The sequence below is a fragment of the Schistocerca nitens genome, chromosome 1 (genome assembly GCF_023898315.1).
Source record: "Schistocerca nitens isolate TAMUIC-IGC-003100 chromosome 1, iqSchNite1.1, whole genome shotgun sequence".
Lineage (NCBI taxonomy): Eukaryota > Metazoa > Arthropoda > Insecta > Orthoptera > Acrididae > Schistocerca > Schistocerca nitens.
Genome location: NC_064614.1, coordinates 1,149,521,350 through 1,149,549,101, shown reverse-complemented (window position 1 = coordinate 1,149,549,101; position 27,752 = coordinate 1,149,521,350). Strand labels below are relative to the sequence as shown.

At 40.0% G+C, this 27,752-nt stretch overlaps 1 protein-coding gene across 7 annotated transcripts in view; it reads right to left on the bottom strand.

Annotated features, from left to right (window-relative positions):
• Positions 1 to 205: 205 nt before the first annotated feature.
• The window catches only part of LOC126199774 (uncharacterized), a 52,015-nt gene continuing 24,468 nt past the window's right edge, over positions 206 to 27,752 (bottom strand). For 2 of the 7 annotated variants that reach the window (XM_049936653.1, XM_049936651.1), the window contains exons 2-3: positions 11,282 to 15,947; positions 206 to 2,758 (exon numbers count right to left, since the gene is read on the bottom strand). In XM_049936653.1, the coding sequence (XP_049792610.1) occupies positions 730 to 2,709 (1,980 nt within the window). In that variant the 5' untranslated portion in view covers positions 2,710 to 2,758; positions 11,282 to 15,947 and the 3' untranslated portion in view covers positions 206 to 729. The remainder of the gene's footprint in view (positions 2,759 to 11,281; positions 15,948 to 27,752) is intronic. The other 5 variants (XM_049936657.1, XM_049936652.1, XM_049936655.1 and 2 more) reach the window with 4 other exon arrangements.

Below are 27,752 nucleotides of genomic sequence, written 5' to 3'. Positions count from 1 at the left end.
ATCCCAGCTAAGCAAACACAAAGTAAAGAACATCTGATTAGTCACTTCTCTTGCAATTAATGAGAATATTTGGATTCAAAGATTTAATTTTTCACAATTCTAATGTGTGTATTAAACAGGTCTTTGCTTTGTAAGTCAACAGAAAACTGACATGGCTATCTAAAGTAAATGGTTTATTTTCAGTAATATATAAAAATGGCATTGAGTAGTGTAAGAGAACCAGAGCATTCTTTTCTAAAGTAGCTGGTTTTCTCATTGCGAAATTTTGAATGGATAACAACAGAATTATATGTACAACACATATGAGTAAACAGATGGCATGTAAATGTATAAGAAAGAGAAAATGTTACTACAACAAAATGAATGATGAATTCAGCTTTAAAGCAAAATCTTACATATGATAACAACAAAAACTACAAACTAATATAAACAACAAAAAATAATATTTACATTAAAAGTGTGTGGGAACAGGTAACTAAATATTATGTAAGGAAAAAGCACATAAAACTCTGTACATAAATCCAAAATGTACTGTCAACACCTCCCAACAAGTTCAAAATTGCTCCTGCGAAAGCAACCTATTTGAAAACTTTATCCCAGTCCACCACTCTTCGTTAAATAGCTATTTATTCCATTTACTGTTTCCCTATTTCACTTTGATGTTTTCACTTAATCTTAAACACTCATCACATTGCTAATTTTCGTTTCACTTTGCCACATGGTGTCCCTTTAAACACGTGCCTGCTGGCGACAGTTCTGTATAGCTCTTAAGTGATGTAATCCTCTCTTCCTTTTTTTTCTTGCCCGAGTTGCTTCCATTTTGCTTTCCATTGATTTTCTCATTTCCTCTAGCTTTTCGCCATGACTTGCACTTGTCATATGACTTAATACAATTGTATTTTCACAGAAACATTTGCAAACACTACAAAAAAAACCATTGTCTGTCAAACTAAACTGACTTCTAGGAATAATATTGTTTACAATACCTGGTATATTCAACAGCCGTTTACTTGAGGACTTATTTGCCAGTTCTATGTTTTGTAATACAGTTATCCGATTTAAGTGACTTAATTTAGAAATGTGTGTCTTTACACCGAGTAAGTATCTCTCTATCTTTTCATTACAAAGGGAGCAAACTACTTTCCCTGAATGAATCCTGAAGAATTTTTTGTTAATGTGAAATGGTGCACGAAAATATGTCCATATATCATCTAATCTGACTGCATGTTTTGTTGATATTATCTGGTGTGTGTTCTCTACAATAGTAGTAGTGTCAGCAAGTGAGCAGGAAACATCACAATACACAGAAACAGATTCACAACTGTTATTTGGAACAGTATTCAAAGGTGAGCAGGAAACAGCAGAACACACAGGAATAGATGCTGTACTTTCACAGCTGTTACTTGGAACAAAATCTGTACGTGAGCAGGCAACTGCAGAACACTCTGTTTCAGCAGTATCGGTACTTTCAAAGCTGCTTTGTGAAATTCCAGCCCCTTTAGCAGAACTGTTCTTTGCAGTTACTAGTTTTTTTTTATGCTTCTTTCCTTTCAAATGATCATACAGTGCGTATTTACTACAGAGTACACAGTCACACACTGTACACTTAAATTGCCTTTTCTTGTGCCTTATGACACCATATAGATCAAGGGTATTACACAGTTCCTCTGCTCTCTGAACAGGTATATCAGCTCTTTCGTCTCTCCTAGGAGAATGAGGAGCTCCTTTCTCCCCCTTGTTACAACTGCTTTCTCTCTCTTTTACCAACATAGCAGATTCCGTATCAGAAGTAGTGAAAGCAACAGGAGATTTTTTATCATCAAATGGTCTCTCTGCTTGGTAAGACACAGAAGTTGTACAACTAACTTCTCCTTGTAGTCCTCTGTGAATGTCGTAATCTTTACTATCACCACCACCACCACCACCACCACCACCACCACCACCACTGGATTCACATTCCTTTTGCTTGCCAGTCTCACTGTTGACATTTTGCAATCGAACACACTCTTCATTACTTTTATTCTGAGTAATTTTGTCAGCAGGTTTAGCACATGCATTACCTCCCACAAGCCTACCTGACACACATGGATTTTTCTCATCACCAGCAATATGTACTGTCATCCCATTATTTATAGTATCACATGCTGTCTGAACTGTTGGAGTGTAACTACTACCTGCAGTGAATTCAACTAAATCAACAACTTCATCTGAGTCACGTACTTCTGATTTTATATTTTTGGCACAGTGCACATCTGACTTCTGTACGTTTGTGTGTTTTGTTCCTTCAGTATCCACTGATACAAAATTCCCTGAGTGCTTACTGATTCCAGTCTCTGAAAATAATGTAACTGAAAACTCAGTATTACTGGAAAATGGTATTTCCGTCTTTATACTTTTGGCCCCGCTTCTGCTTACCTCAGAGACTCTTCTCTTCCTAGTTCCCTCAGACAGAACAGGCTCCCCTTTTTGTTCATATGATGACAGAGTTAAATAGTCAACTCTCAGTCCTACGAGTTCTTCATTTAACTTGTTCAACAATATATTAACATGCACTAATCTACGATATATTTTAGGTGTTGTATCATTTCTCTCAAGGTAAGGCAGTAAAGCTTCATAGTTCCTCATGCAGCATGTGAAAGTATCATTCATCAAGTTGGCCAATTCACCAACTGATTTATTTAAATCTTCTGTTGTTTCCTCGTAACTCATTGTGTCGAACTGCAGAAGTTACTGGTCCTGAACACTACTGAGCCAAATCCTGAAATAAGAGAGAGACTTCTCAGACATGGTTCACTGGGACATAATTCAATACTAGTTCACTTGCAGCACTATGCTATATTTAATTTAACTAAGGTACTGTGACATGACATCAGAAGGAATGTGTATATAAAAACTGATGTCTCTGAACATGAAAAATAAATTACAGATTAATATTATGCTGATGACTGATTTGGGGTGTTGAAAACCAAGGTCATCAGCTCTCTTACTACATACCACATAGTTTGAACTCTGTCAGTTCTCTTATGCACAGTTGCAGTGATTGTTCCTCAGGAAAACACATTAGCAGTTTTCTTCAGACTGTGACGTGGTTTAATACTGATGAGAACCAGTTTAATAGGTATTGTGTTACGTATTAAAACCAACAACCATTTGGAAACTTATTAAGCTATGATACTTGTAATGTGACAGAATTTTCATGCACAGTACTGCCTTTGCTGGCTGAGTGAAGTACAGATATTTTTTTAAAATGCAATTAACAAGTTTCTCTCATTACTATGATGTGAGATAATTACAAAGTGTGTACTTCTTACGTTACATGTATGAATGGGGGTTGGAGCAATAAGGCCAAGTATACTTCACCATCACTGGCAGAGCGAAAGTGACATCATTAGGTGACAGTTAGGATTCAGCCAATGACAACTAAAAGATACCACCATTTTGCTCACAGTCACTGCACCAATTATTATTTTAATTGTAAAAAAAAATAAAAGACAAAACCTTTTTTGTATTTACCTTTGTAAATGTTCAGTTAGTATGTTGCACCTCAAAGAAAGGCTGTCTGTTAGACAGACTATATGACTGCGTTTGCAAGACGATTTTGTAATTGTGATGTTTTATTACTTACTGGAGAGGCAATAAATATTAAATTAAAACTAAACTATGCTGTCTGAAAAGTTTATTAGAAAAATCATTATCCTATCTTACTGGAAGATCTAGTAATGGTTTCATCAAGTGAACTGTTTCACATAATTTTAAGAATGCTCAGTGACCACATGAACAAATTTGACTTACGCAAGAGTTTTTGAAATATTAAAAATTTGCTTAATGCAAAGACTTTTCTAGTATTGTGAGTTACGAATACAAACATTACAGAATAAATGTACCGGATATCTAGTGGAAGAAAATTTTTTCTCCAGCTGATGCTATCGCAACAACGGAGTAAAGGGAAAAATTCTATATACAAATACTATAGCAATGAAAAGCAAATATGATTCTGAAGTGATTATCTGGATATTAAGTACAGAATACTCTCGAAAGAACTTTCATACAAAGTGCAATAATACTGAATACAACTACATAATTAAATATTTAGACAGAAAAAAATATTAATGGTCAGGAAGCACCAGCCTCACAGACATACAAATTAAGGGCACAATGAAAATATTCATCTTGTCATTTCCATAATGGGTCTTACGTAGTGGAGAGTTTAGTGCATGGAGGTATAATATGGGGCACTGCCATGACGTCACAACCTTGAAGCCGACATCTGTCATGTTAGCTGCCTGAAACATTAGCTTCTAGTGGAAGTGTTTTGATCAAAAATGACATTTCATTTGTCTGTGTACAGATCATTCTAATTACAGCCTGAAAGAGTATGGAAATCACATTTAATTCATAAGTGGACTCAGTCAAGCAATATTTTCTTTTATATATGAACATTTTGGCTGTGCTTTTTACTCTTACTGTAATGGTTTTATTTCTGTCATTTGACTTTAGATTTCCTATCAATCCAACTCAAAAAGCTCCTTGGGTGAAAGATGTGACAAGGAAAGATTGGAAACGGACCAAACACTGCAAAATATGTTCTCAGTACTTTGGGAAGAGAACACAGACCAAACATCAGTTTTGTCTGTCTGTGGAAAGGAAATTGCTGAACTACAGAAGTAGCTTTTTCACATAGTATACTTCTGATCTTGGTTATTCAAAACATACAACAAATACGAAGTTAAGTTAATAACGCAAAATTGTTCTTTTACTCAATCAAATATGCATTTAAGACAGAAAAATGTTTGCAAATGCCTCCCTGGTGTACTGTCATTCACAAAAGCACTGCAATTGTTTTCTATTTAAAACAAATGTTGCATTCACAGGACAGAAATTAAAAAGAAGAAATCATAAGCAGTAGTCTGCTGAAGCTTTGGGGCACCAAACATGGCAACACCAGCTTCAAATCAACATACACCATTAATCTGTAATGCCATCTCTCCTTATTATAGCTCCATGTTTTAGTGTATGTCACTATGGTTAATGAAATTTGTCTTAACAAATGAGCCAGAGTGATTAAAAGGTTTGCTACTCACTGTATAAATGATGAGGTTATAACAAAAATTCATGGGAATTTTAGCATCCCCTTTACAATGGTGTCTTCGTAGCTGAATAAAACCACACTGTTTCTCTACTTGAGATACTACTTAATGGAACAAGAATCATCTGCATAAAACTGCTAGGACTGCCTGTTATATGTGAATGGTTGACTACTTAATAAAGAACAGAGGGTTGCAATAACTCAGAGCACAATGACCCACACTACCCCACACTTTACTAGCTATTAAAATCTGTCTTAAAATGTGGTTATTGTCAGCTACTGTGGTGGACATATCTCCAACCAAGCACAGAGTTGTCCTTGTTTCAGTATATGAAACACAAGTTAAGTAAAATATTTCACAAGCTTCACATACTGGTGCATCACACCTCCAGAGGAGGAAACTATCAACGGCAGTCTCTTAATCTTAACCCGAGGAGATCGAATTTATTAACTGCAGTGTCTTGTTTGCCATCTCCAAAAATTTGTCTTCCCACTGAAGTATGACTCTTCTGTCCAATATTGAGATGACAGAATGCTATGGAACATGTCCCGGAGAAAGTAGAATGGCTCTACAAGGCTAGAGAAAATATAACTACAACTACAGGAGTACTCAGTAAATGAAAATGGTTTGTATATTGCATAAATTTAGTGTCACTCCCTTTCTTCACAATCTGTCAGTAATCAGGGAAGTCAGGAGAACATTCAGGGACTAATAAAAAATTTTGCAAGAAGTGATAGAGATAATCGTCATCTTTATTCAAGCTTCTGCCAATTCCTGTTATTTGGTTTTTCTAAAAGCTTCTCATGGCAACTCATCAAACTACTGACAATATGCTTTATCCCTATTCTAGAAAGACCAGACTTCCCATTAGTTCAACTTAGATAAACAACCTTCAGTAAGTAATCACAATACATTCTAGGATAATATCTAGGTAACCTGTACATTAGCAACAACTTGTCACAAATCAGATTAGATTAGTTTTTCGTTCCATAGATCTGTGCTGAGGAGATCCTCGTGGATGTGGAACATGTCAATTTTTTTTAAGCTGAAATAACAATACTAATAGAATGAATATATACAATACATAATTTGTTTCTACTAAAAAATTCGTCAATGAAGGAGGAGGAGTTGGCCATTACTAAGTCTTTCAGGTTCCTTTTAAACTGATCTTTATTTGTAACTAAATTTTTTATGTTTGCTGGCCAATTATTGAAGATGAGTGTTCCTGAGAAGTGGACCCCTTTTTGAACTAAAGTAATTGCTTTTAAGTCCTTGTGCAGATCATTTTTGTTCCTGGTATTGTATGTATGAACTGAGCCGTTTGTTGGAAAAAGAGATATATTATTTAGGACAAATTTCATTAAGGAGTAAATATACTGAGAGGCAGTAGTTAGTATATCCAGTTCTTTGAAGAGGTTTCTACAGGACGTCCGTGAATTTACTCCACAAGTAATACGTATTACACGCTTTTGGACTCTGAAAACTTTTGTTTGACTTTAAGAGTTACCGCAAAATATCATACCATATGACGTTACGGAATGAAAGTAGGCAAAGTATGCAAGCTTTTTCATTTTTATGTCGCCTATGTCAGCTAACACTCGAATTGCAAATACAGATTTGTTAAGGCGTTTCTGCAGTTCTGTGGTGTGCAGGTCAAACAGGATATGTAATTCTGGATTCCCATTTGTCACAGGAACTCAATCAATAATGTCTATTTATGAGACACACAAATGATAAGTATCCCCATACGATTGTACCTGATAAATGCTGCTGCTGTAATTTTTTGTACAAACTATATGATTTGCAGGAGGGTTTGTAGAAGGTCCATGGTTGGTGTTGTGACTGTCAACTCTTGACCTGCAAAGAAATTAGCACAACTAAACTACAGGGTGAACAAGAACTCTGACAAACTTTTGAATGTTGTTCTGGGGTATTTCCTGAGTATTTTAGTTTAGGGTACCCATGGTCTTCTGCAGCTCATTAAGGAATAACAATATAATTATGACTTACACAGTTTCTTACCACTGTCACCTTTGTTTCTGTTAAAATGCCTTCACAACAGAGAAAAAGCCTGTAATATGTAACCACTGAAACAAACTACACAGAACAGAGAGTAATGCAATGTTTTCAGATTTAACAGAACAGCTGAGCTTATGCTCTTCCAAGGTAATCAGTGAACCCATACAGATGCGTATCAGCTGTCTTTTCATCATTATCACTTACTGCAGAACTAACACGCTGAAAAAACAAACCCCAAACAGAACTGAGCAGTACTGAATGTAAGCTCAAGAGCCAAGAATATAGTGGGAATTACGGTTGTCAGTGGCTTGTACTGTGAATGAATGGAACATTTATTTTCAAACAAGACACAGTGCATACAACTGACACTTGCACTACTGTGCAGATATTTTCACTGCAAAGCAGGTACAACCATAAATTGGGGTAAAACATCAAATGAAACGCAACTGTTCTCAATGAGCCACCCGAGACCTAGAGTCTCTTCCACAAAAATACTCAGAAAACATCCCTGAACAACTGCTGGAATTCTGTCAATAGAGTTCTGGTTAACCCTGTATCGTGATCACTAATCAGAGACATCACATGGATAATTAAGAGTGATGGTTTGGTATGATGTAAAATAGAATGACACTGCAATTCTTACAACAATAAATGCAATGGGCAGAACACCACTAATTAAGAATGTAATTACAAAGTGTAGCTGCACTATCTGCTCTTACAATGTAATACTGCCTTTTTTCCTGGGACCTGGATCAAATCTGACGAAAGATCATTCTAGTTAAACCTGTGTCACAGATCATTCAGGGAAATGAGGACACACACAGATGGAGGTACATAATTCATAAATATTTTTTTTATTTAGTTTCATATTAATCACATTGTTAGGTCCCTATATTTGTCAGACATGAATAGTTCCAAAAACAATTTCTTTATGAAACTTGAAGATGCGAAGGGAAATAAGAAAATGTTCTATAAAATTATGGAAAATAAAAGTAAGGCTTCTGAAGTACCAGTAAAGATGGAAACAGAGGACGGTACCGTGACTGAAGATCCAGGGGATATAAAAGATCACTGGAAAGAACATTTTAAGAAACTGTTAAACACTGAGGATCAGGTAACGAGGAAACAACAAACAGAGAAGCTGGGAAGCAGAATTAGGACAAATTACACTGGAAGAAATGGAAATAGCTGTGAAGAAGATGAAGGGGGGGGGGGGAGTCCCAGAACCTGATGAAGTATCAGTGGACATGATAAGGGCAGCAGGTCCAGTGGGAATGCAGTGGCTGTATAGAGTGCTATCAAGTGTGTGGAGAAATAGTACAATACCTGACTATTGGAGAAGAGGAGACATTGTTCCCACCTACAAAAAAAGGCAATAAAAGACTTTGTAAAAACTACAGAGGAATAACCCTTATGAGTCATACAGTCAAGATTTTTTAAAGAATTTTATTAAGTCGAATAAGTGAAAAGATAGAAAAGGAGCTGAGTGAAGAACAGCATGGGTTTAGGAAAGGAAGAAGCACGATCGACCTGATATTTTCTATCCGTCAACTGATGGAAAAAGTTGGGAGTATAACAAAAGGGTGATAATGGTTTTTATAGACATAGAAAAGGCATATGACTCAGTTAACAGGAAAAGACTCTGAGAAGAAATGAAGAAGACAGATACAGAAGATGGATGCATTAATGTAATAAAGACAATGTTCAGAGGACACAACTGTAGAATTAGAACACCACTGGGGAACTCTGAATACTTCGAAATAAGACAAGGACTTAGGCAAGGAAGTATTATATCTCCTGCACTTTTTAATGTTGTGATGGAGAGAATGAATGGGGCAGTTAAAATATAGTAAAAGAAAAAGACAAAAAGATGATTTTTGCAGATGATATGAGTTACAACTTGATGTGTGGAAGGAAATAATGAAAAGATATGGATTAAAAATAAAGATAAGAGTGAAGTAATGGTATTTGGAAGAGAGAAAGGAATCAACGGAAATATTACCTTGAATGGAGAACCCCCCGTAGTGGTAGAAAGTTTCACTTATTTAGGGAGTAAAATATCTAGGGATGGAAGGATAACTAACGAAATTAATAGGAGGTTACAGAAGGGAGGAAATTTCTACCAAACAATAAAACACCTGATTTGGAATAAGGAAGTTTCAGAAAAAGCAAAACTCCTTTAGTATAAGAATTATTACTTCCCTATTGTCATCTATGGTGGAGAAACATGGACAATGACAAAGGGACTGGAGCAGACTGCAAGCAGGGGAAATGAAATTTCTCAGAGCAGTTAAGGGAAAAACAAGAATGGACAGAGTAAGGAAAGTAGAGATTAGAAAGGACCTTAAACAACAAAGTACGGAAAAAAAAGAGAAGAAGAAGAAGAAGAAGAAGAAGAAGAAGAAGAAGAGAGAGAGATTAAGATGGTATGGGCATGTTAAGAGGATGCATGGGCAGAGACTCCCCAAAATTATGGAAGAACTAAAGATGGATGGGAAAAGACCTAGAGGGCACCCAAGAACACGGTGGAAAATGGGAGTGAGAATATCTGTGGATAGGAGAGGTGTGACCTGGCAGCAAGTGGAGGAAGAAAAGTGGTGGGAGGACCGAGCCAAATGGAAAGGACTCGTCAGCACCCAGACCCGGCAGTAGCTGTAGCAGGATCCAGATATAGATAGATAGTGTAGTGTATGGTCCTCATGTATCTGTTTTTGCAATATTATGTTGATACACCTACAACTAACATCATTTATCATTGTTATTATGCCACATTCAAATGTATTTTCTGGTAAGCCCATTTTTCTGCCATTTATGGGGGACATCTTCAGGGATGGGTTGGGTCCTATTCACTGCACAGGTGCATTGTTGTGGACTTCAGTCAGCGTATTGCATTTTGTTTCAGTTAAATGTCCATTTGTTCCCTGTAACCCATAAGCAACTATAATGAATACAACCCGACTTAAAATTTGTACTAAGGCTGGGATTCAAATCCTGGCCTTTGTACAAATTTTAATTAATTGCTTTGGCCTGTATTCATTATCATAGGTAAAGTTGACAACTTAATATGTCTCTAAAACATATAATTTCATATGATTAATATACCATGAGCAACTGTTATCCACTGCTTTGTATGAAAAATAATTTACATGGCATTCCACATTCTTCACAGTGACAAGTACACTATCAGTACACACAAAAAATTTTCCATCACTTGTGGTGTTTCATGTCACATTACTGACATTAAGAAAAGCATAGGATTCAGAAACAACCCTACATGTACCTCACTTCACAACACCCCAATCAGATTCAAATCTTTTATCTGTTTGGAAAAATGAAGTGGACTCTTGTACGTTTTGGTTCCTAGATATTAACTGACCCAGTATTCAGATTTCTTCCTCATTCCACTTTTCTGACTTACACAAATGCTTTTGATAAATCAATGACGATACTCACTGTCCTCACCATTTAGCTCTATAAGTGCCTCACATGCAAAAGAAATTCCATTTTCTACAGACATCTTTTTTCTTAAAGATAAACTGTAAGTCTGGCAACAAATTAACAGAGATGTGTTACTATTGTCTTACACAAGGCTTTCTCAAAGACCCTCAACAACACTGACAGCAAAGGATAGTGGCCTATAAGGTTAGGCATGCATGAACAAGTTTCTGACCGTCCGATTTTACTTGGCCAATAGGTAGTATTGAGGTTTTTAAAGTCAGATGACAACCATTCCTGTACATGGACTCTGAAATGGTTACAAGTGTTCGCGATCTTATAAAATCGAGACAGATGGCGGCAAAATGTTGGGTACAGCCATAGTAAGTGCGAATACAGTAACAAGACAGTTCTGTAGATTGTATGAAGAACTGAGGTCACAACCCTCAAAATTTTGGGAGTACACCAGAATGTCTATCAACAGTTTTGATACATTAGTTGCAATTATTTCACCTCATAATTATAAGTGTCAAGAGTGTCATTCATGGGAGTATTTCAAGTACTGAAAGGCTTTTGGTTACTATTAAGGTAAATATACTTAAGAAAGAAATAACAAGTGTTTATTAAAAAAATTGATTTATTTAGAAGTTGACATATGTGCTGAACATGTCATCTGATTGGCATACAAGGTGCTATCCAAAATTTTCGGCACTGGAGTTGCCATCTGTTGAAAACCTTACCTTTGGCCTAATGGTCACCATAACCCTCGAAGTAGTTCCCATTCGCATGTACAAACTGGTCCCAGCACTTATTCCACTGGTCAAACGTTTTCTGAAGTCCTGTTCTTTGAGGGTGTTTATTAACGCAAGCGATGCTTCTTGAATTATCTCTAGTGTCGAACCGACGGTCTTGAGTCATTCCATGTCAAATCAACACACCTATTTTACTTCAACCTCTTAGATTTTGCTGAAAGTTGGTATACTTATAGTGGGCACTGAGACTAAGAAAAATACCAAATTTCAATTTTTTATCTCAAACCATTCCTGAAATATGGCTATGTAAACTTTTCAAAAACCAGCCAAAAATGTGTGAACGGACTTTTTTTAAATTGTCCTAGGAGCTGCCCTAATTGAGCTAGAGAAATGGGAAAGGTGTCATTTTGCTTTCTCTTTCCAGGGATATACAACAAAACATAGCTTCTAATTAATAACCTTTTTCAAAATACTAATTAATATTTTGATTTAATTTTAATTTTTTTACAAAAAGTACACAATTGAAAATTTTCAAAATATTTCCATAACTACTTTATACTATTGTAAATCACATGACAAAATATAAATCTGGGATGATGATGGGTTCATTGCTAAAAAAAAAATTATTCCGGACTCTTGTTTTTCACTAACGGCCCTAGTTTGACCAAATTGACCTTTAACAAACAGGAATTTCTTTAAAATATACTGAAAGGTAAGTAAAAAAAGGATTAGAAACATCAAAACATCACCTTATTAAACCAAAACTAATCAGCATATTTTATAATTAAGTTGATTTCTTATTGTAATTTCATACAACTTCACTAACAGTATATTAACTGATATAACAAAAACAAGAAATTGAGCATTTAACTACAAACTGAAATAAAGTATGAATAAGTACAAGTATTTACATAACAGTTCTGGTCCATGATGGTTGAAATGGAACTAATAAACAAATTAAATGCGTAATGCTTGTTTTTGAGTAACAGGTATCTGTACATAGCTAAATTTAACACAATAGGTACTAACAATAATTTTGAAACAACTTTCTATAAAATATACATTAACACTAACCTGAGACAAAAATTAAGTTTTGAGTTGAAAGTAGTTTCCCAATAAATTGTCTTGGAACTTCACATATTGCATTTTAATAAAGCTGACTGGGTTTGGTTTACATCACTCATTAAGAATGTATGTTCTCCCTGTCGGAGTAAATGGATTCACTTTTGTGAGAACATCCACAACTGACACCCCACAGGACATCTGCATGTGCAGGATAAGAGAATGACTTAGCTGGTCCACATGGATGAAGAAAAGTTATTTTCACTTCATCAAGTTCTTCGTTTTTTTCTAAAATGTACCCAAGCCACCAGTTTCTGCCATATACAGTGGTGACATAGCCTGATACATCTTGTAACTTCAGTTTGTCTGGTGATGTAGTTACTTCCCTCTCCCAACTCTGCATATCACCTGAGAAGTATTTGACTATTGATTTTGATGTAGTGTTGGGAATGAAAGCGTGAAATTGCTGTGTTCCTCTGATTGTCAGTGACTCTTCAAGTTGGCTTTTTAAGAATATTTATGAAGCAGCATAGTCTTCTTGAGTGGAATATGCAAAATCAACATTTGTGATATTATCTACTGCCCACTCAAATAGATCTCGTGCGGTTTGGATCTGATTTTGGTATGGCCTTTGCAAACTTGCACGAGCGGCCAGTCTCTTTACTGAACCCCCTACTCCATCACAAGGCCCTTTCCCATGTGCTGTGGCTCAAAAGTGCCACTCAGCTTTTATGTTGAAATCTTCCTCATGAAGGCAAAGGTTCAGGAAGTTTTTCTTATTTTTATACTGAGCGGCAGAACTGTCAGAATAATAGTATATCTTTTTTGGAATCTTTTGAAATTTATTTGTTAGATACGAAATTAGCTTCTTTTGAAAGGTGTAAACCGCAATTGTATTGTGCTCTAGGCAATCAGAAACAATGACAAAGCTCATATGCTCAATTTTGTCTTCCTGTTTGTAATATATAACAAAAGGATGAATAAATGATGACTAACTGACAACCTCAGCTGCCGACAGGTGTTGTTGTTATACCTAGATGTGGACAGCTGAAAATGTGTGCCCCGACCGGGACTCGAGCCCGGGATCTCCTGCTTACATGGCAGACGCTCTATCCATCTGAGCCACCGAAGACACAGATGAATAGCGCGATTGCAGGGACTTATCCCTTGCACGCTTCCCGTGAGACTCACATTCCCAACTGTCCACAATTCTACATGTGTATTGTACCTTATAGACATTTGCCCACCCACTCATTACTCACGCACGCTTTGGCGATTCCCGTAAGAGTTTGGGCAACCTGTGCGCATTCGCACAGACGAAGGTCAATGGCTGGGTAGCCTTTAACTATATATACGAAGACAGTAACTAGTTCTCGAAAGAACAGTTACTGTTGATGACCATGCAGCTCCTCCCTGGAATAAATGATGACTAACTGACAACCTCAGCTGCCGACAGGTGTTGTTGTTATACCTCGATGTGGACAGCTGAAAATGTGTGCCACCGAGGACACAGATGAATAGCGCGATTGCAGGGACTTATCCCTTGCACGCTTCCTGTGAGTCTCAAAATATCAATTACCATTTTGAAAAAGGTTATTAATTAGAAGCTATATTTTTTTTTCTATCACTGGAAAGATCATGAAAAATGCTGCAAAATGACACCTTTCCCAGTTCTCTAGCTCAATTAGGGCAGCTCCTAGAGCAATTTAAAAACAGTCCGCTCAAACATTTTTGGCCAGTTTTTGAAAAGTTTACATGACCATATTTCAGGAAAGGTTTGAGGTAAAAAAATTGAAATTTGTTTTTTTCTTAGTTTCAGCACCCACTATAAGTATACAAACTTTCAGCAAAATCTAAGAGGGTGAGGTAAAATTTTTGTTTAAAGTGTATTGATTTGACATGGAATGACTCTCTTTCACCTTGAGTTTCAGTTTTGGGAATAGCGCGAAGTCGCAAGGTGCCAAATCTGGAGAGTACAGTGGGTGAGGTACAACCGCCATGTTGTTTTTGCGAAAAAGGTCCTGGTGAACAAGGAAGTGTGACAGGGCGCGTTGTCGTGATACAGCAGCCAGTTCCCTTGACACCAAAGTTCAGGCTGTTGTCGCCGCACGTTCTCACGGAGCCATCACAAAACATCACAGTAGTATGAAGAATTCACTGTTTGGTTGGGTGGAACAAATTCTCTGTGCACAATTCCCTTGGTATCAAAGAAAACGATGATCATTTTCTTCACTTTGCTCTTCACCTTCTCGCTTTTTTGGGTCTTCGAGACCCCAGACTCTTCAACTGGGACGATTGTTGCTTTGTCTCTGGGTCAGAACTGTAAATCCAGCTTTCGTTGTCAGTGAGAACATGTGACAAGAAGGTTGGATCATCAGATGCGGTCTGACGAAGGTCCATGCACACTTCAACACACTGTGCCCTCTGATCGGCAGTCAAGATCCTCGGCACAAATTTTGCGGTGACACGATGCATGCCCAATTCATCAGTCAACATTAGTTGACATGTCCCATAACCAATACCCACTTCATCCGCAAGGTCTTAAATGGTTCGACGTCGATCAGCATTAACCAGATGTTGAAGTTTGGCAACAACGTCTAGTGTTGTGCAGCTTATGGGCCTTCCAGTCTTCAACGTCCGCACGGCTGGCCCTGAGCCAAGCATGCTACTCAAACACCGGCGTACGGCTCATGCTCTGCCCCCCAAACATTTGTTGAATCATTGCAAGGGTCTCCGTAGCACTTTTCCAGAGATTCGCACAGAATTTGATACACACGCGCTGCTCTGTTTGCGGATCCATCGTAAAATCACCACACACCAAACACAGAGTATCACGGAAATCACTGTGGATACGCAACACGTCCTCCCAGTTGAATTCCACTCCGCACACTGACTCATCAGATATGCAACTCTCGCCACCTAGCGGTGCAAAGATCTACTACTCCTACTTTCCAGATGGCAGCACCAGTCCCGAAAATTTTGGATTCCATCTCTTATTCTGATTCAAACAAGTGCACCTCAACGATATCTCTTCTGCGACTGATGACTGAGATCCACTTGATCGTTCTGCATCAGCAACTGCCCGCAGGAATTTAATTCTTAATTTCAATTTTTCTTCTTGATTCAGCCTTTGTCATGAAGGCACTAAAGATAGTATAAAATCCATGTCCTCGGCAACTACTTCATTGGTTTTTTTTTCCTTTTTTTTTAAAATTTTTTTAATCTGTAGAAGGTGTTCTTTGTAACAACTTCTTGCCTTCATTTTTTTCCTGGGCACTGATGACACTGAAGACTGTCGACAAGTACTTGTGCTGGTTGTGGCTGATTCCTGTATCTTCATCAATGTTTAATAACTCAGAAGGTTCCTCTGAAGATTCTAAAATACTGGCAGTACACCTAATTGATTGTTCCAGTGGGGGTTTTAAAGTCTTCTGGACCACTGTTGCTATTTTGCCTTTTGTTCAAGAATGGCAAAAGGAACAGCAGCTGATCAGAACAGTCATTCATATTTCTTGTATTTCTTCAATGTTTGTCCAGGTCTTAGTCCTTGAAACATGCCCTTAAATTTTGTCACCAACTCAATTTTATTTTCCTGGAATAAACAAAAACAAAATAAATATATTGTCTTCAACTGTAAATAGTTTTGATATCTATCACAAATATTAAGTAGATATTTTAATTCGTTCGCAGACATTAGGCTACAGGGAACAGTTTCCAACCATTACACTTTGAATGTTTACTTAGCGATATGAGCAACAGAGAAAAATTGTAAAGAGATACATGTAATAAGTTATGGAAATGTAAATCTTTAACATAATGCAGTGCTTCAGCAACCATGAATTGTTCAGACAACAAGAAATCAGTCTTCAGCTGCAAGGAATTTTGTTTTTTTGTTTTGTTTTAGTTTACCAAGGGGTCATTCCATGTCAGTTCAACCAGGGGCTCCAGCTCAGTCTCAGATTTGACTGAAATTCAGTACACTAATTCTACCATGTGTGGAACACTCGTGTACAAAGTATTAGTTTCCCCTGTCAATTAGTTCCAGAATTATGGCTTGTGAAAGAAGGTGGTGTGACCTGGAAATTGCAACCCGCATCTGGCAATCTATATTCAGACCCAACTTCAGGTCTTAATAACTTTGAAACTATTATACACAGACCAGTGAAATTTTTACAACCCAGTAACATCCATTTAGAGAACCCACTCCATGAATCGAAACACCAACAACATATTTCTGAGGGAAATTAAAAAATTCCAAAATGTGATTTAAAAAATGTAATACGTTAAAAGGTACATATTGTAGGTGCCCTCTATGCCAAATATAATTCACTCAAAAATGGTATAAATTTTTTTGTGGTAAGCTTAATGTGGCCTAAACACACACAGAACTCATCATGCCCATATCAGTCACAAAAACTGAGTTACATGCACCCGAAAATACATAAAATTGAAAAATTACCTGAAAAACAGGGATTTTGTAAGTGTGTTAGCACAAATGGACAAGTGGTATCCAAGCCAAATTTCACTCACTACATAAGTAGACCATAATGATATATATCTCAAAATTTCAGCATGTTATTGCAAGACATTTGTGTAAAATGGAAGTTGACAGATGTATTTGGTGATGTGGCAATTTTGTAAAAACATATCGTAAACTGTTCTGACTCTTCTTATCCTCTCCCACAAATGTTTAATCACTAAGCAACAACATATAGTCAGATTAACACAACATACCATTAATGTTTACTGCACCTTAACTGCTAAAAACCAGTCGATTGTGCTTCGAACAGAAGTTCTCCCACACTTTAGCTACTGTACTCTGTATATTGAATGGCAAATTGTACTGTCTTCCTGAGACTGTGTTAGGAACTGGAACTGTCATAAAAATATGTTCAAAAGGAATCCAACACCTGTCTGCCAAACGTGGCCAATGAAATGATCCTGCTGGTGCCATGAAGTTCACAAATACACCACCTTCTGCTTCACTGCACTCTGCAACACATCCTAAGTACTATTTGTCATCATAGACAGCAATAACTTAGCAACCTGGATGTATGTTGCTGCTTTTGCTTCTGAATCCTGAGTCAGACACACTGTGAAGACACATGTTGTGCATGAACCTATAGTTATAACCGGACAGTCTGCTCATCTGCACATTGGCATAGTCCACTGGAGAGAAGTGATGATGGCTCCTTGTGCCTGCAACAGTTTTAACATGTTCTAGTCTGCTTTTTAGCAACTCTTTGACTGACTTCACCTCATCTTTTGAAACACAAAATGATTGTATGCCAGAGATATTTTCTGTACCCAGGTAAATAACTGAAGAGGTGTTAGAATGTGACCTTCTGTAGGATGCTGCAGACTAGCTCGTGATGCCATGTGCTTAATGGTAGCACCAATACCATCATATACATTTTCACCATGACTTGTTGCGAAAAAATTCCATTCTGCGTGAATCTGAAAATCATGGTAAGGCATGCATAAATTTTTGAGATTTTTACAGTTTGTGAACTGACTAGCTGCCCCATCACCGAAGTATTTCGCAAAATGTGAGGCAGCTTGTTTTTCACATATGCCATGACAGTGCGAATGTGGGCATGAACTGCAACGGCATCATGAATTAACCTAAACAGTCACTAAAAACGCACAGGTTCATGACAGATACATCACCTGGTTCACCTCTATAGTAAATCACAAATGGCTGGAGAGTTGCTTGACTGTTGTCCCAATGATATCCTTGGATGGCATCTTGAACTATAAACGCATAATTTTCAGAAAAGTCTAGTATTACTATAATTTCATCTTGTTTCAAATTATCCTTACAAAACTGAAGATAAGCCGATTGTGCTGTTGCTATGAAGCTGTATGTGGTCAATTTGTCCGTTTTTTTGACAACACATTTCAACAAAATCTTCCACTGTACTCTGCTTTGTTTCAAGACTTGTGCGATCCATGTGTGTCCATTGTTTATAAGAAACAAGTTCATCATCATCCATAAGGAGTTCACCATACAGTTTGTTATTCATGTGTTCTGCAAGATTTGCCTTACCAGGAATCTTTTTACATTTGTGTATCATGCACTGGTAGGAACTGATGTCACACTAGCAGCTTCATTGCACCTTTGTAATCCAGACAAGAATCCTTTATAGCAGCAAACATCAGCTTAGCACTTTGATGGGTCTCACATACACAAACATTGTGTGTGCCCCTTGCACTTAAAGGCACAACCCATTTTGGCTGAAGATTGAAAAAAGATGATAAACCTACTTTGGTACTGGGATACTTTTCCTTGAATTCTACATATAGTTCTGATATGTTGCATAGCAACAGTCTTTTTTGCATCTGTACACATACATTTCCCATTTTCACCATTACATAGTCTTTTCTCCAGGCATTATTCGGCAATAGACATTTTCATAAAACTCCGACACTAGCACCTTTATTTCTGAACTCAATTGCTTACCCTGAGCCTGCTGAAGTTGTGGAAGCACTCCTTGGGTTGCTTTTATTTTCCTAGCTTGCTTTACCATATATGTAGAAACATTTAATTCCTTTGCAGTGTAGTCAATAGACCAGCTAGAAGGTGCAAGGGTAAAAATAGCTACTTTTTTCTGGCGAGTGGATATGGCTCATTTTTCTTTCAAATCATGCACAATTTTGTCCGAATCGGAGCATTTTTGGGATGATTTCCGTTCCTTTGGAGCAGATAGTTCTTCCTCTTCCACCATTAGTGTGTAAGCTGTTTTGTGTTTTAATTCCATTTGAGCTTCTTGTACACTCCTGGAAATTGAAATAAGAACACCGTGAATTCATTGTCCCAGGAAGGGGAAACTTTATTGACACATTCCTGGGGTCAGATACATCACATGATCACACTGACAGAACCACAGGCACATAGACACAGGCAACAGAGCACGCACAATGTCGGCACTAGTACAGTGTATATCCACCTTTCGCAGCAATGCAGGCTGCTATTCTCCCATGGAGACGATCGTACAGATGCTGGATGTAGTCCTGTGGAACGGCTTGCCATGCCATTTCCACCTGGCGCCTCAGTTGGACCAGTGTTCGTGCTGGACGTGCAGACCGCGTGAGAGAACGCTTCATCCAGTCCCAAACATGCTCAATGGGGGACAGATCTTGCTGGCCAGGGTAGTTGACTTACACCTTCTAGAGCACGTTGGGTGGCACGCGACACATGCGGACGTGCATTGTCCTGTTGGAACAGCAAGTTCCCTTGCCGGTCTAGGAATGGTAGAACGATGGGTTCGATGACGGTTTGGATGTACCGTGCACTATTCAGTGTCCCCTCGACGATCACCAGTGGTGTACGGCCAGTGTAGGAGATCGCTCCCCACACCATGATGCCGGGTGTTGGCCCTGTGTGCCTCGGTCGTATGCAGTCCTGATTGTGGCGCTCATCTGCACGGCGCCAAACATGCATACGACCATCATTGGCACCAAGGCAGAAGCGACTCTCATCGCTGAAGACGACACGTCTCCATTCGTCCCTCCATTCACGCCTGTCGCGACACCACTGGAGGTGGGCTGCACGATGTTGGGGCGTGAGCGGAAGACGGCCTAACGGTGTGCGGGACCGTAGCCCAGCTTCATGGAGACGGTTGCGAATGGTCCTCGCCGATACCCCAGGAGCAACAGTGTCCCTAATTTGCTGGGAAGTGGCGGTGCGGTCCCCTACGGCACTGCGTAGGATCCTACGGTCTTGGCGTGCATCCGTGCGTCGCTGCGGTCCGGTCCCAGGTCGACGGGCACGTGCACCTTCCGCCGACCACTGGCGACAACATCGATGTACTGTGGAGACCTCACGCCCCACGTGTTGAGCAATTCGGTGGTACGTCCACCCGGCCTCCCGCATGCCCACTATACGCCCTCGCTCAAAGTCCGTCAACTGCATATACGGTTCACGTCCATGCTGTCGCGGCATGCTACCAGTGTTAAAGACTGCGATGGAGCTCCGTATGCCACGGCAAACTGGCTGACACTGACGGCGGCGGTGCACAAATGCTGCGCAGCTAGCGCCATTCGACGGCCAACACCGCGGTTCCTGGTGTGTCCGCTGTGCCGTGCGTGTGATCATTGCTTGTACAGCCCTCTCGCAGTGTCCGGAGCAAGTATGGTGGGTCTGACACACCGGTGTCAATGTGTTCTTTTTTCCATTTCCAGGAGTGTAGTTTTCTTCAACCATAGCTGAGCCTGTCTCTTTTCCCAACTGTGTGTGTCTTCATGGGAGACAAACCAAGAGCAGTCACTGAAGTACTTAATTGCTCATCCGCTGTGGTTGTAGGTGGCTGATACCCTTCGTCACTGTCATGTAACTTAGCAGAATATTCTTCATTTTTTAGCAGTATAACACACCTGGAATAAAACTTTTGTCCTGGTTGCATGTTAAATCCCACGCACTGGTTCACTTTCAATACTGATTTTATATCAATTTCTCTGAGGTTACACTTCACTGTCTTCTTATGAATCCGAAATGGATCAAAACAACTTCTTTGTAGGAAAGAATACTTATCCAGAAACACTTTCATATGATGATAACATACACTAAAGTTTCCTGGAACTGTACTCCTTGTGCCCACAGGGTGTATCCCAGATCTCCATAGCAACAAATCTTGGTCCAATTCATCCAGATCATACAGTAAAAAGTGAAAGCCACATTTTGTTCCATATGTTGTTTTACGACATTCAGATGCTTGTGCTAGAACCAATACTGCAACTTGTTTGAACAAAAGCACCACTAGTACACTCTTCTGCGTCCATACTGACTTTACACAACAGTACTGATCAGTGTCAACTAGAATCTTAGAAACTTAAGTAACTTGTAATTGTTGCTTGTTTCCTTTGTTGTTCCTGCCTAACAATGACACATTCTGTCCCTGAAAACTACCATTGTTTAACTTTCTGTTTCCTAATGGTTCCCTACAATTGCTGCAGCTTTATCTGAAACAAGCTGTCTGCATCATCACTATTAATTGCTAAATCGTGTTAAAAGAAATGCAACCAAATACATCTGTGTCAACTTTTATTGTACACAAATGCCTTGCAATAACAAGTTGAAACTTTGCCACATATTATATTATGGTCTACTTATTAAGTGTTTGAAATTTGGCGTGGATATCACTTGTACCTTTTGTGCTACCACACTTACAAAATCCGTTTTTCAGGTAATTTTTCAAATTTTTGTATTTTCGGGTGCATGTAACTCTGTTTGTGTGACTGATATGGGCAAGATGAGTTCTGTGTGTGTTTAGGCCACATTAAGCTTACCACAAAAATAATTTATACCCTTTTTGACTAATTATATTTGGCATAGAGGGCACCTACAATAACGTATTACATGTTTTAATCACGTTTTGGAATTTTTTATTTTCCCTCAGAAATATGTTGTTGGTGTTTCGATTCATAGAGTGTGTTCTCTAAGTGGATGTTACTGGGTTGTAAAAATTTCACTGGACTGTGCGGAATAGTTCCAAACTCATTAAGACCTGATTGCCAGATGCGGGTTGCAATTTCCGGGTCACGCCACCTTCTTTCACAAGCCATAACTCGGAAACGAATTGGCAGGGGAACTTAAAATTTTGTACATGAGTGTTCCACACTTGGTAGCTCTGGTGTGCTAAATTTCAGCCAAATATGAGACTATCGGCTGGAACATTTTCTCAAATTGATTGAATATGGACCCTAGGTTTTCGTGCCAATAATGGTATCTTCTTCAGAACCTACAAGTAAACCCATACGGACATATATTATCCTGTAGTGAAGTAGAAGTGGATAGTTCCTGTGAATTATTATGGGTGGAGGTTACACTCAACAACCGAGCAAGGTTAATAATTGGCTCCTTTTACCGACCTCCCGACTCAGCAGCATTAGTGGCAGAACAACTGAGAGAAAATTTGGAATACATTTCACATAAATTTTCTCAGCATGTTATAGTCTTAGGTGGAGATTTCAATTTACCAGATATAGACTGGGACACTCAGATGTTTAGGACGGGTGGTAGGGACAGAGCATCGAGTGACATTATACTGAGTGCACTATCCGAAAATTACCTCGAGCAATTAAACAGAGAACCGACTCGTGGAGATAACATCTTGGACCTACTGATAACAAACAGACCCGAACTTTTCGACTCTGTATGTGCAGAACAGGGAACCAGTGATCATAAGGCCGTTGCAGCATCCCTGAATATGGAAGTTAATAGGAATATAAAAAAAGGGAGGAAGGTTTATCTGCTGAGCAAGAGTAATACAAGGCAGGTTTCAGACTACCTAACAGATCAAAACGAAAATTTCTGTTCCAACACAGACAATGTTGAGTGTTTATGGAAAAAGTTCAAGGCAATTGTAAAATGCGTTTTAGACAGGTACGTGCCGAGTAAAACTGTGAGGGACGGGAAAAACCCACCGTGGTTCAACAACAAAGTTAGGAAACTACTGCGAAAGCAAAGAGTTTCACTGCAAGTTTAAACGCAGTCAAAACCTCTCAGACAAACAGAAGCTAAACGATGTCAAAGTTCGCGTAAGGAGGGCTATGCGTGAAGCGTTCAGTGAATTCGAAAGTAAAATTCTATGTACCGACTTGACAGAAAATCCTAGGAAGTTCTGGTCTTACGTTAAATCAGTAAGTGGATCGAAACAGCATATCCAGACACTCTGGGATGATGATGGCATTGAAACAGAGGATGACACGCGTAAAGCTGAAATACTAAACACCTTTTTCCAAAGCTGTTACACAGAGGAAGACCGCACTGCAGTTCCTTCTCTAAATCCTTGCTCAAACGAAAAAATGGCTGACATTGAAATAAGTGTCCAAGGAATAGAAAAGCAACTGAAATCACTCAACAGAGGAAAGTCCACTGGACCTGATGGGATCCCAATTCGATTCTACACAGAGTACGCGAAAGAACTTGCCCCCTCTTCTAACAGCCGTGTATCGCAAGTATCTAGAGGAACGGAAGATTCCAAATGATTGGAAAAGAGCACAAGTAGCCCAGTTTTCAAGAAGGGTCGTCGAGCAGATGCGCAAAACTATAGGCCTATATCTCTGACATCGATCTGTTGTAGAATTTTAGAACATGTTTTTTGCTCACGTATCATGTCATTTATGGAAACCCAGAATCTGCTCTGTAGGAATCAACATGGATTCCAGAAACAGCGACTGTGTGATACCCAACTTGCCTTATTTGTTCATGAGACCCAGAAAATATTAGATACAGGCTCCCGGGTAGATGCCATTTTCCTTAACTTCCGGAAGGCGTTCAATACACTTCCGCACCGTCGCCTGATAAAGTAAGAGCCTACTGAACATCAGACCAGCTGTGTGGCTAGATTGCAAACAGAACACAGCATGTTGTTCTCAATGGAGAGATGTCTACAGATGTTAAAGTAACCTCTGGCGTGCCACAGGGGAGTGTTATGGGACCATTGCTTTTCACAATATATATAAATGACCTAGTAGATAATGTCGGAAGTTCCATGCGGCTTTTTGCGGATGATGCTGTAGTATACAGAGAAATTGCAGCATTAGAAAACTGCAGCGAAATGCGGGAAGATCTGCAGCGGATAGGCACTTGGTGCAGGGAGTGGCAACTGACCCTTAACATAGACAATAGACAAATGTAATGTATTGCAAATACATAGAAAGAAGGATCCTTTATTGTATGATTATATGATAGCGGAACAAACACTGGTAGCAGTTACTTCTGCAAAATATCTGGGAGTATGCGCATGGAACGATTTGAAGTGGAATGATCATATACAATTAATTGTTGGTAAGGCCGGTGCCAGGTTGAGATTCATTGGGAGAGTCCTTAGAAAATGTCCATCAACAAAGGAGGTGGCTTACAGAACACTCGTTCGACCTATACTTGAGTATTGCTCATCAGTGTGGGATCCGTACCAGGTCGGGTTGACAGAGGAGCGGCACGTTTCGTCACAGGGTTATTTGGTAAGCGTGATAGTGTTACAGAGATGTTTTCAGCAAACTCAAGTGGCGGACTCTGCAAGAGAGGCACTCTGCATCGCGGTGTAGCCTGCTGTCCAGGTTTCGAGAGGGTGCGTTTCTGGATGAGGTATCGAATATATTGCTTCCCCCTACTTATACCTCCCGAGGAGATCACAAATGTAAAATTAGGGAGATTCAAGCGTGCACGGAGGCTTTCCAGCAGTCGTTCTTCCTGCGAACCATACGCGACTGCTGGAACAGGAAAGGGAGTTAATGACAGTGGCACGTAAAGTGCCCTCCGCCACACACCACTGGGGGGCTTGCGGAGTATAACTGTAGATGTAGATGTAGGCAGACAATAGCACTCGTGAGTATCCCTACCACAGGTTACACATTTGGCTCGGTGGTGACAGGACTCTCAAGTGTGGTTGTAACGATAACACTGATAGCAGCACATCGGGTTCAGAATATACAGTCTGACTGTGATAACTTCATAGCCTGCTTTGATCTTTAATGGAAGAACCATTCTATTATAAGTGAGAAAGAGAGTGTGTGTGGGCACTATCGAGGCATCTACTTTTTACAGTACCCAATGGATGGCAATGACACCCTGATCAGAGAGGTACATTTGGATTTCTGACTCCGCCAAACCATCGAGCAGCCTAATGTAAATAATACCATGGGAAGAATTCAGCATTCGATGGGCCTCATCACAAACAGGATAGCTATGGAGGAGTGAAGCTGCAAGCAGTAGTTGTGCTTGAAAATCCAAAGTAGGCTCCAAAAGCAATGTGCCATTGCATAAACAAGAGCAGGATTTTACAGGGCCAGAAATTGCATCAACACCTCTCTCAATAATAAATGGATTTACCGTAGCAAAGGAACGACAGTCTTCGGTATGTGAAACTACAAGGAATCTTGGTGCAGCTGGGAGGTCTTTGAATCATTAGCCTCATTCCATTTACGTTTTGTAACTGCTGACTATGAACATGATTGGCTCATTGCGAGAAAATCCCTCACCATTGCCAGCATCTTCGACGGCGCGTTCCTTCCAACTTAGGGACCTCTTAGAAAGGGACGCACCTGCCTTTGGTGACTGTTCACACCTCACGTCACACCTTCTGAACACCTGACAGATGGACCAATCAGCAATTCTGGAAGGTAGCAGCTCAGGCAATCCCTTCTCCCTGGGCCTGGCCTGTACCAAGGAGTACATGCGAACCCTACCCATCAACTTCGAGCTGGGAATTATGCGTTACCCAGTGACCTATTACGCATCAGACGCATGGTTGGTTGGTTGGTTTAAAAAAAGGGGAGGGAAGGGACCGAACTGCAAGGTCATTTGTCCCTTGTTACCGGTAAAATAATTACACAAGGGAAAGAACAATGGAAAGGAGACATACAGCATAATAACAGGAGAAAGGAAGAACCAGAAGAACGACAGAAGGACAACCAACACTACTATAAACAAAACAGGAAAAGAAAACCACAGAGAGAATACAGAAACAGGTAGAAGGGGTAAAAACAAGAGAGCAGATGACCGTGGCTAGCTGACCACAATAATAAGAAGGAAAGGCCATCCACTCTCAGACATTAAAGTATCCAGCCTAAAAGCATTAGAGTGCAGAGCACAAAGCGACAAAGGACATGCGCTAAAACTTATATAGAATGATAAAACCCACCGTCAAGTAAAGAACACGAAACTGTAACTGAAGAGTCCATCGAAGGCAGCCAAAGAAGAACAGCTCACCGAGATATGGGCCACTTTCAGCCGGGCACCGCACTGACACTGAGGTGGGTCATCACGGCGCAGGAGGTAGCTGTGTGTCACCAAAGCGTGGTCAATGCAGAGCTGACAGAATCACAGAGCCCCTGCGAGAGGCCCACATGGAGGACTACAACACATTCGCAGTCTCCTTAATGGCACGTAGTTTGTTGTGCGTGCCGAGGTATGCCATTTTGTCTCCCAAAGTCACAAAACCTCACACTGTAGCAACTGAACACAGGTCGGTTGCAGAGGAGCCGATCTCCATAAACGATTTCTGTGTAGCCTGTTTGGTCAGCCTGTTGGCAAGTTCGTTTCCTGGGATTCCGATGTGACCTGGGGTCCAGACAAACACCACTGACAACCAGACCATTCCAGGGCATAGATGGACTCCTGGATGGTCACTACCAAAGGATGACGAGGGTAGCACTGGTCAATAGCTTGCAGACTACTCAAAGAGTCAGTACACAGAAGAAATGACTCCCCAGGGCATAAATGGATGTGCTCAAGAGCACAAGATATAGCCAGCAATTCGGCAGTGAAAACACTGCATCCATCGGGCCAGGAATGCTGTTCAGTATGCCCTCCAGACATACACGAAGCCGATGTGACCAACAACCATCGAGCCATCAGTGTAAACCACTTCATGGCCTTGGTACATGTCAAGTATCAAGAGGAAGTGGCAGCGAAGAGCCGCAAAGTTAACTGAGTCCTTAGGGCTATGTGAAAGGTCCAGGCAAAGCTACGGCCTTGGTGTACACCATTCAGATGTACGTGAATGGACCTCGAGTGTAGGTGGTAAAGGCAAGGACTCCAGTTCGGAAAGCAGGGATCGGACACGAATTGTAACTGGAAGCCCTAACCAGGGGCCACCGATGCAGGAGACGTACCACCATGAGTAGGAAAAGGAGACTGATTCGGTTGAGCAGAACTACAAACATGTGCAAGGTAACTGGCCAGCAGTTGTGCACATCTAACCTGCAATGGAGGGACTCCGGCCTCCATAAGGAGACTGGTCACCGGACTCGTCCTAAAAGCTCCTGTTAGGCGAACATCACAGTGGTGCACTGGGTCGAGTAAACTAAACACTGAGGGTGCCGGCAAACCATAAACCAAACTCCCATAGGCAAGGTGGGATTGAACAAGGGCTCTGTAGAGCTGCAGCAGCGTAGAGTGAACTGCACCCCAGTTGGTGTTCCTCATGCAGCGGAGGGCATTGAGGTGCTGCCAGCACTTCCACATAAGCTGATGAAGGTGAGGAAGCAAAGTCAATTGGGCATCAAAAAACAGTCCTAAGAATCACTACAGTGAGTGGATTGTCATTTAGGTAAAGTTCTGGTTCCAGACGAATGGTACAACACAGCAGAAGTGCATAAAACACGACTTTGTGGTCAAAACTGGAAATGTGGGCTAGAGCCCATGACTGCGTCTTGTGGATGGCTCCCTGTAGGTGCCGCCGAGCAACACCAGTACTGGTGGAGCAGTACGAAATGCAGAAGTTGTCTGCATACAGAGAAGGTGAGACGGACGGCCCTACAGCTGCTGCTATACCATTAATGGCCACTAAAAATAGACACACACTCAATACAGAGCCCTGCAGGACCCCATTCTCCTGGATATGGGAGGAACTATGGGAGGCACCACCTTGGACACAGAAAGTACGAAGCG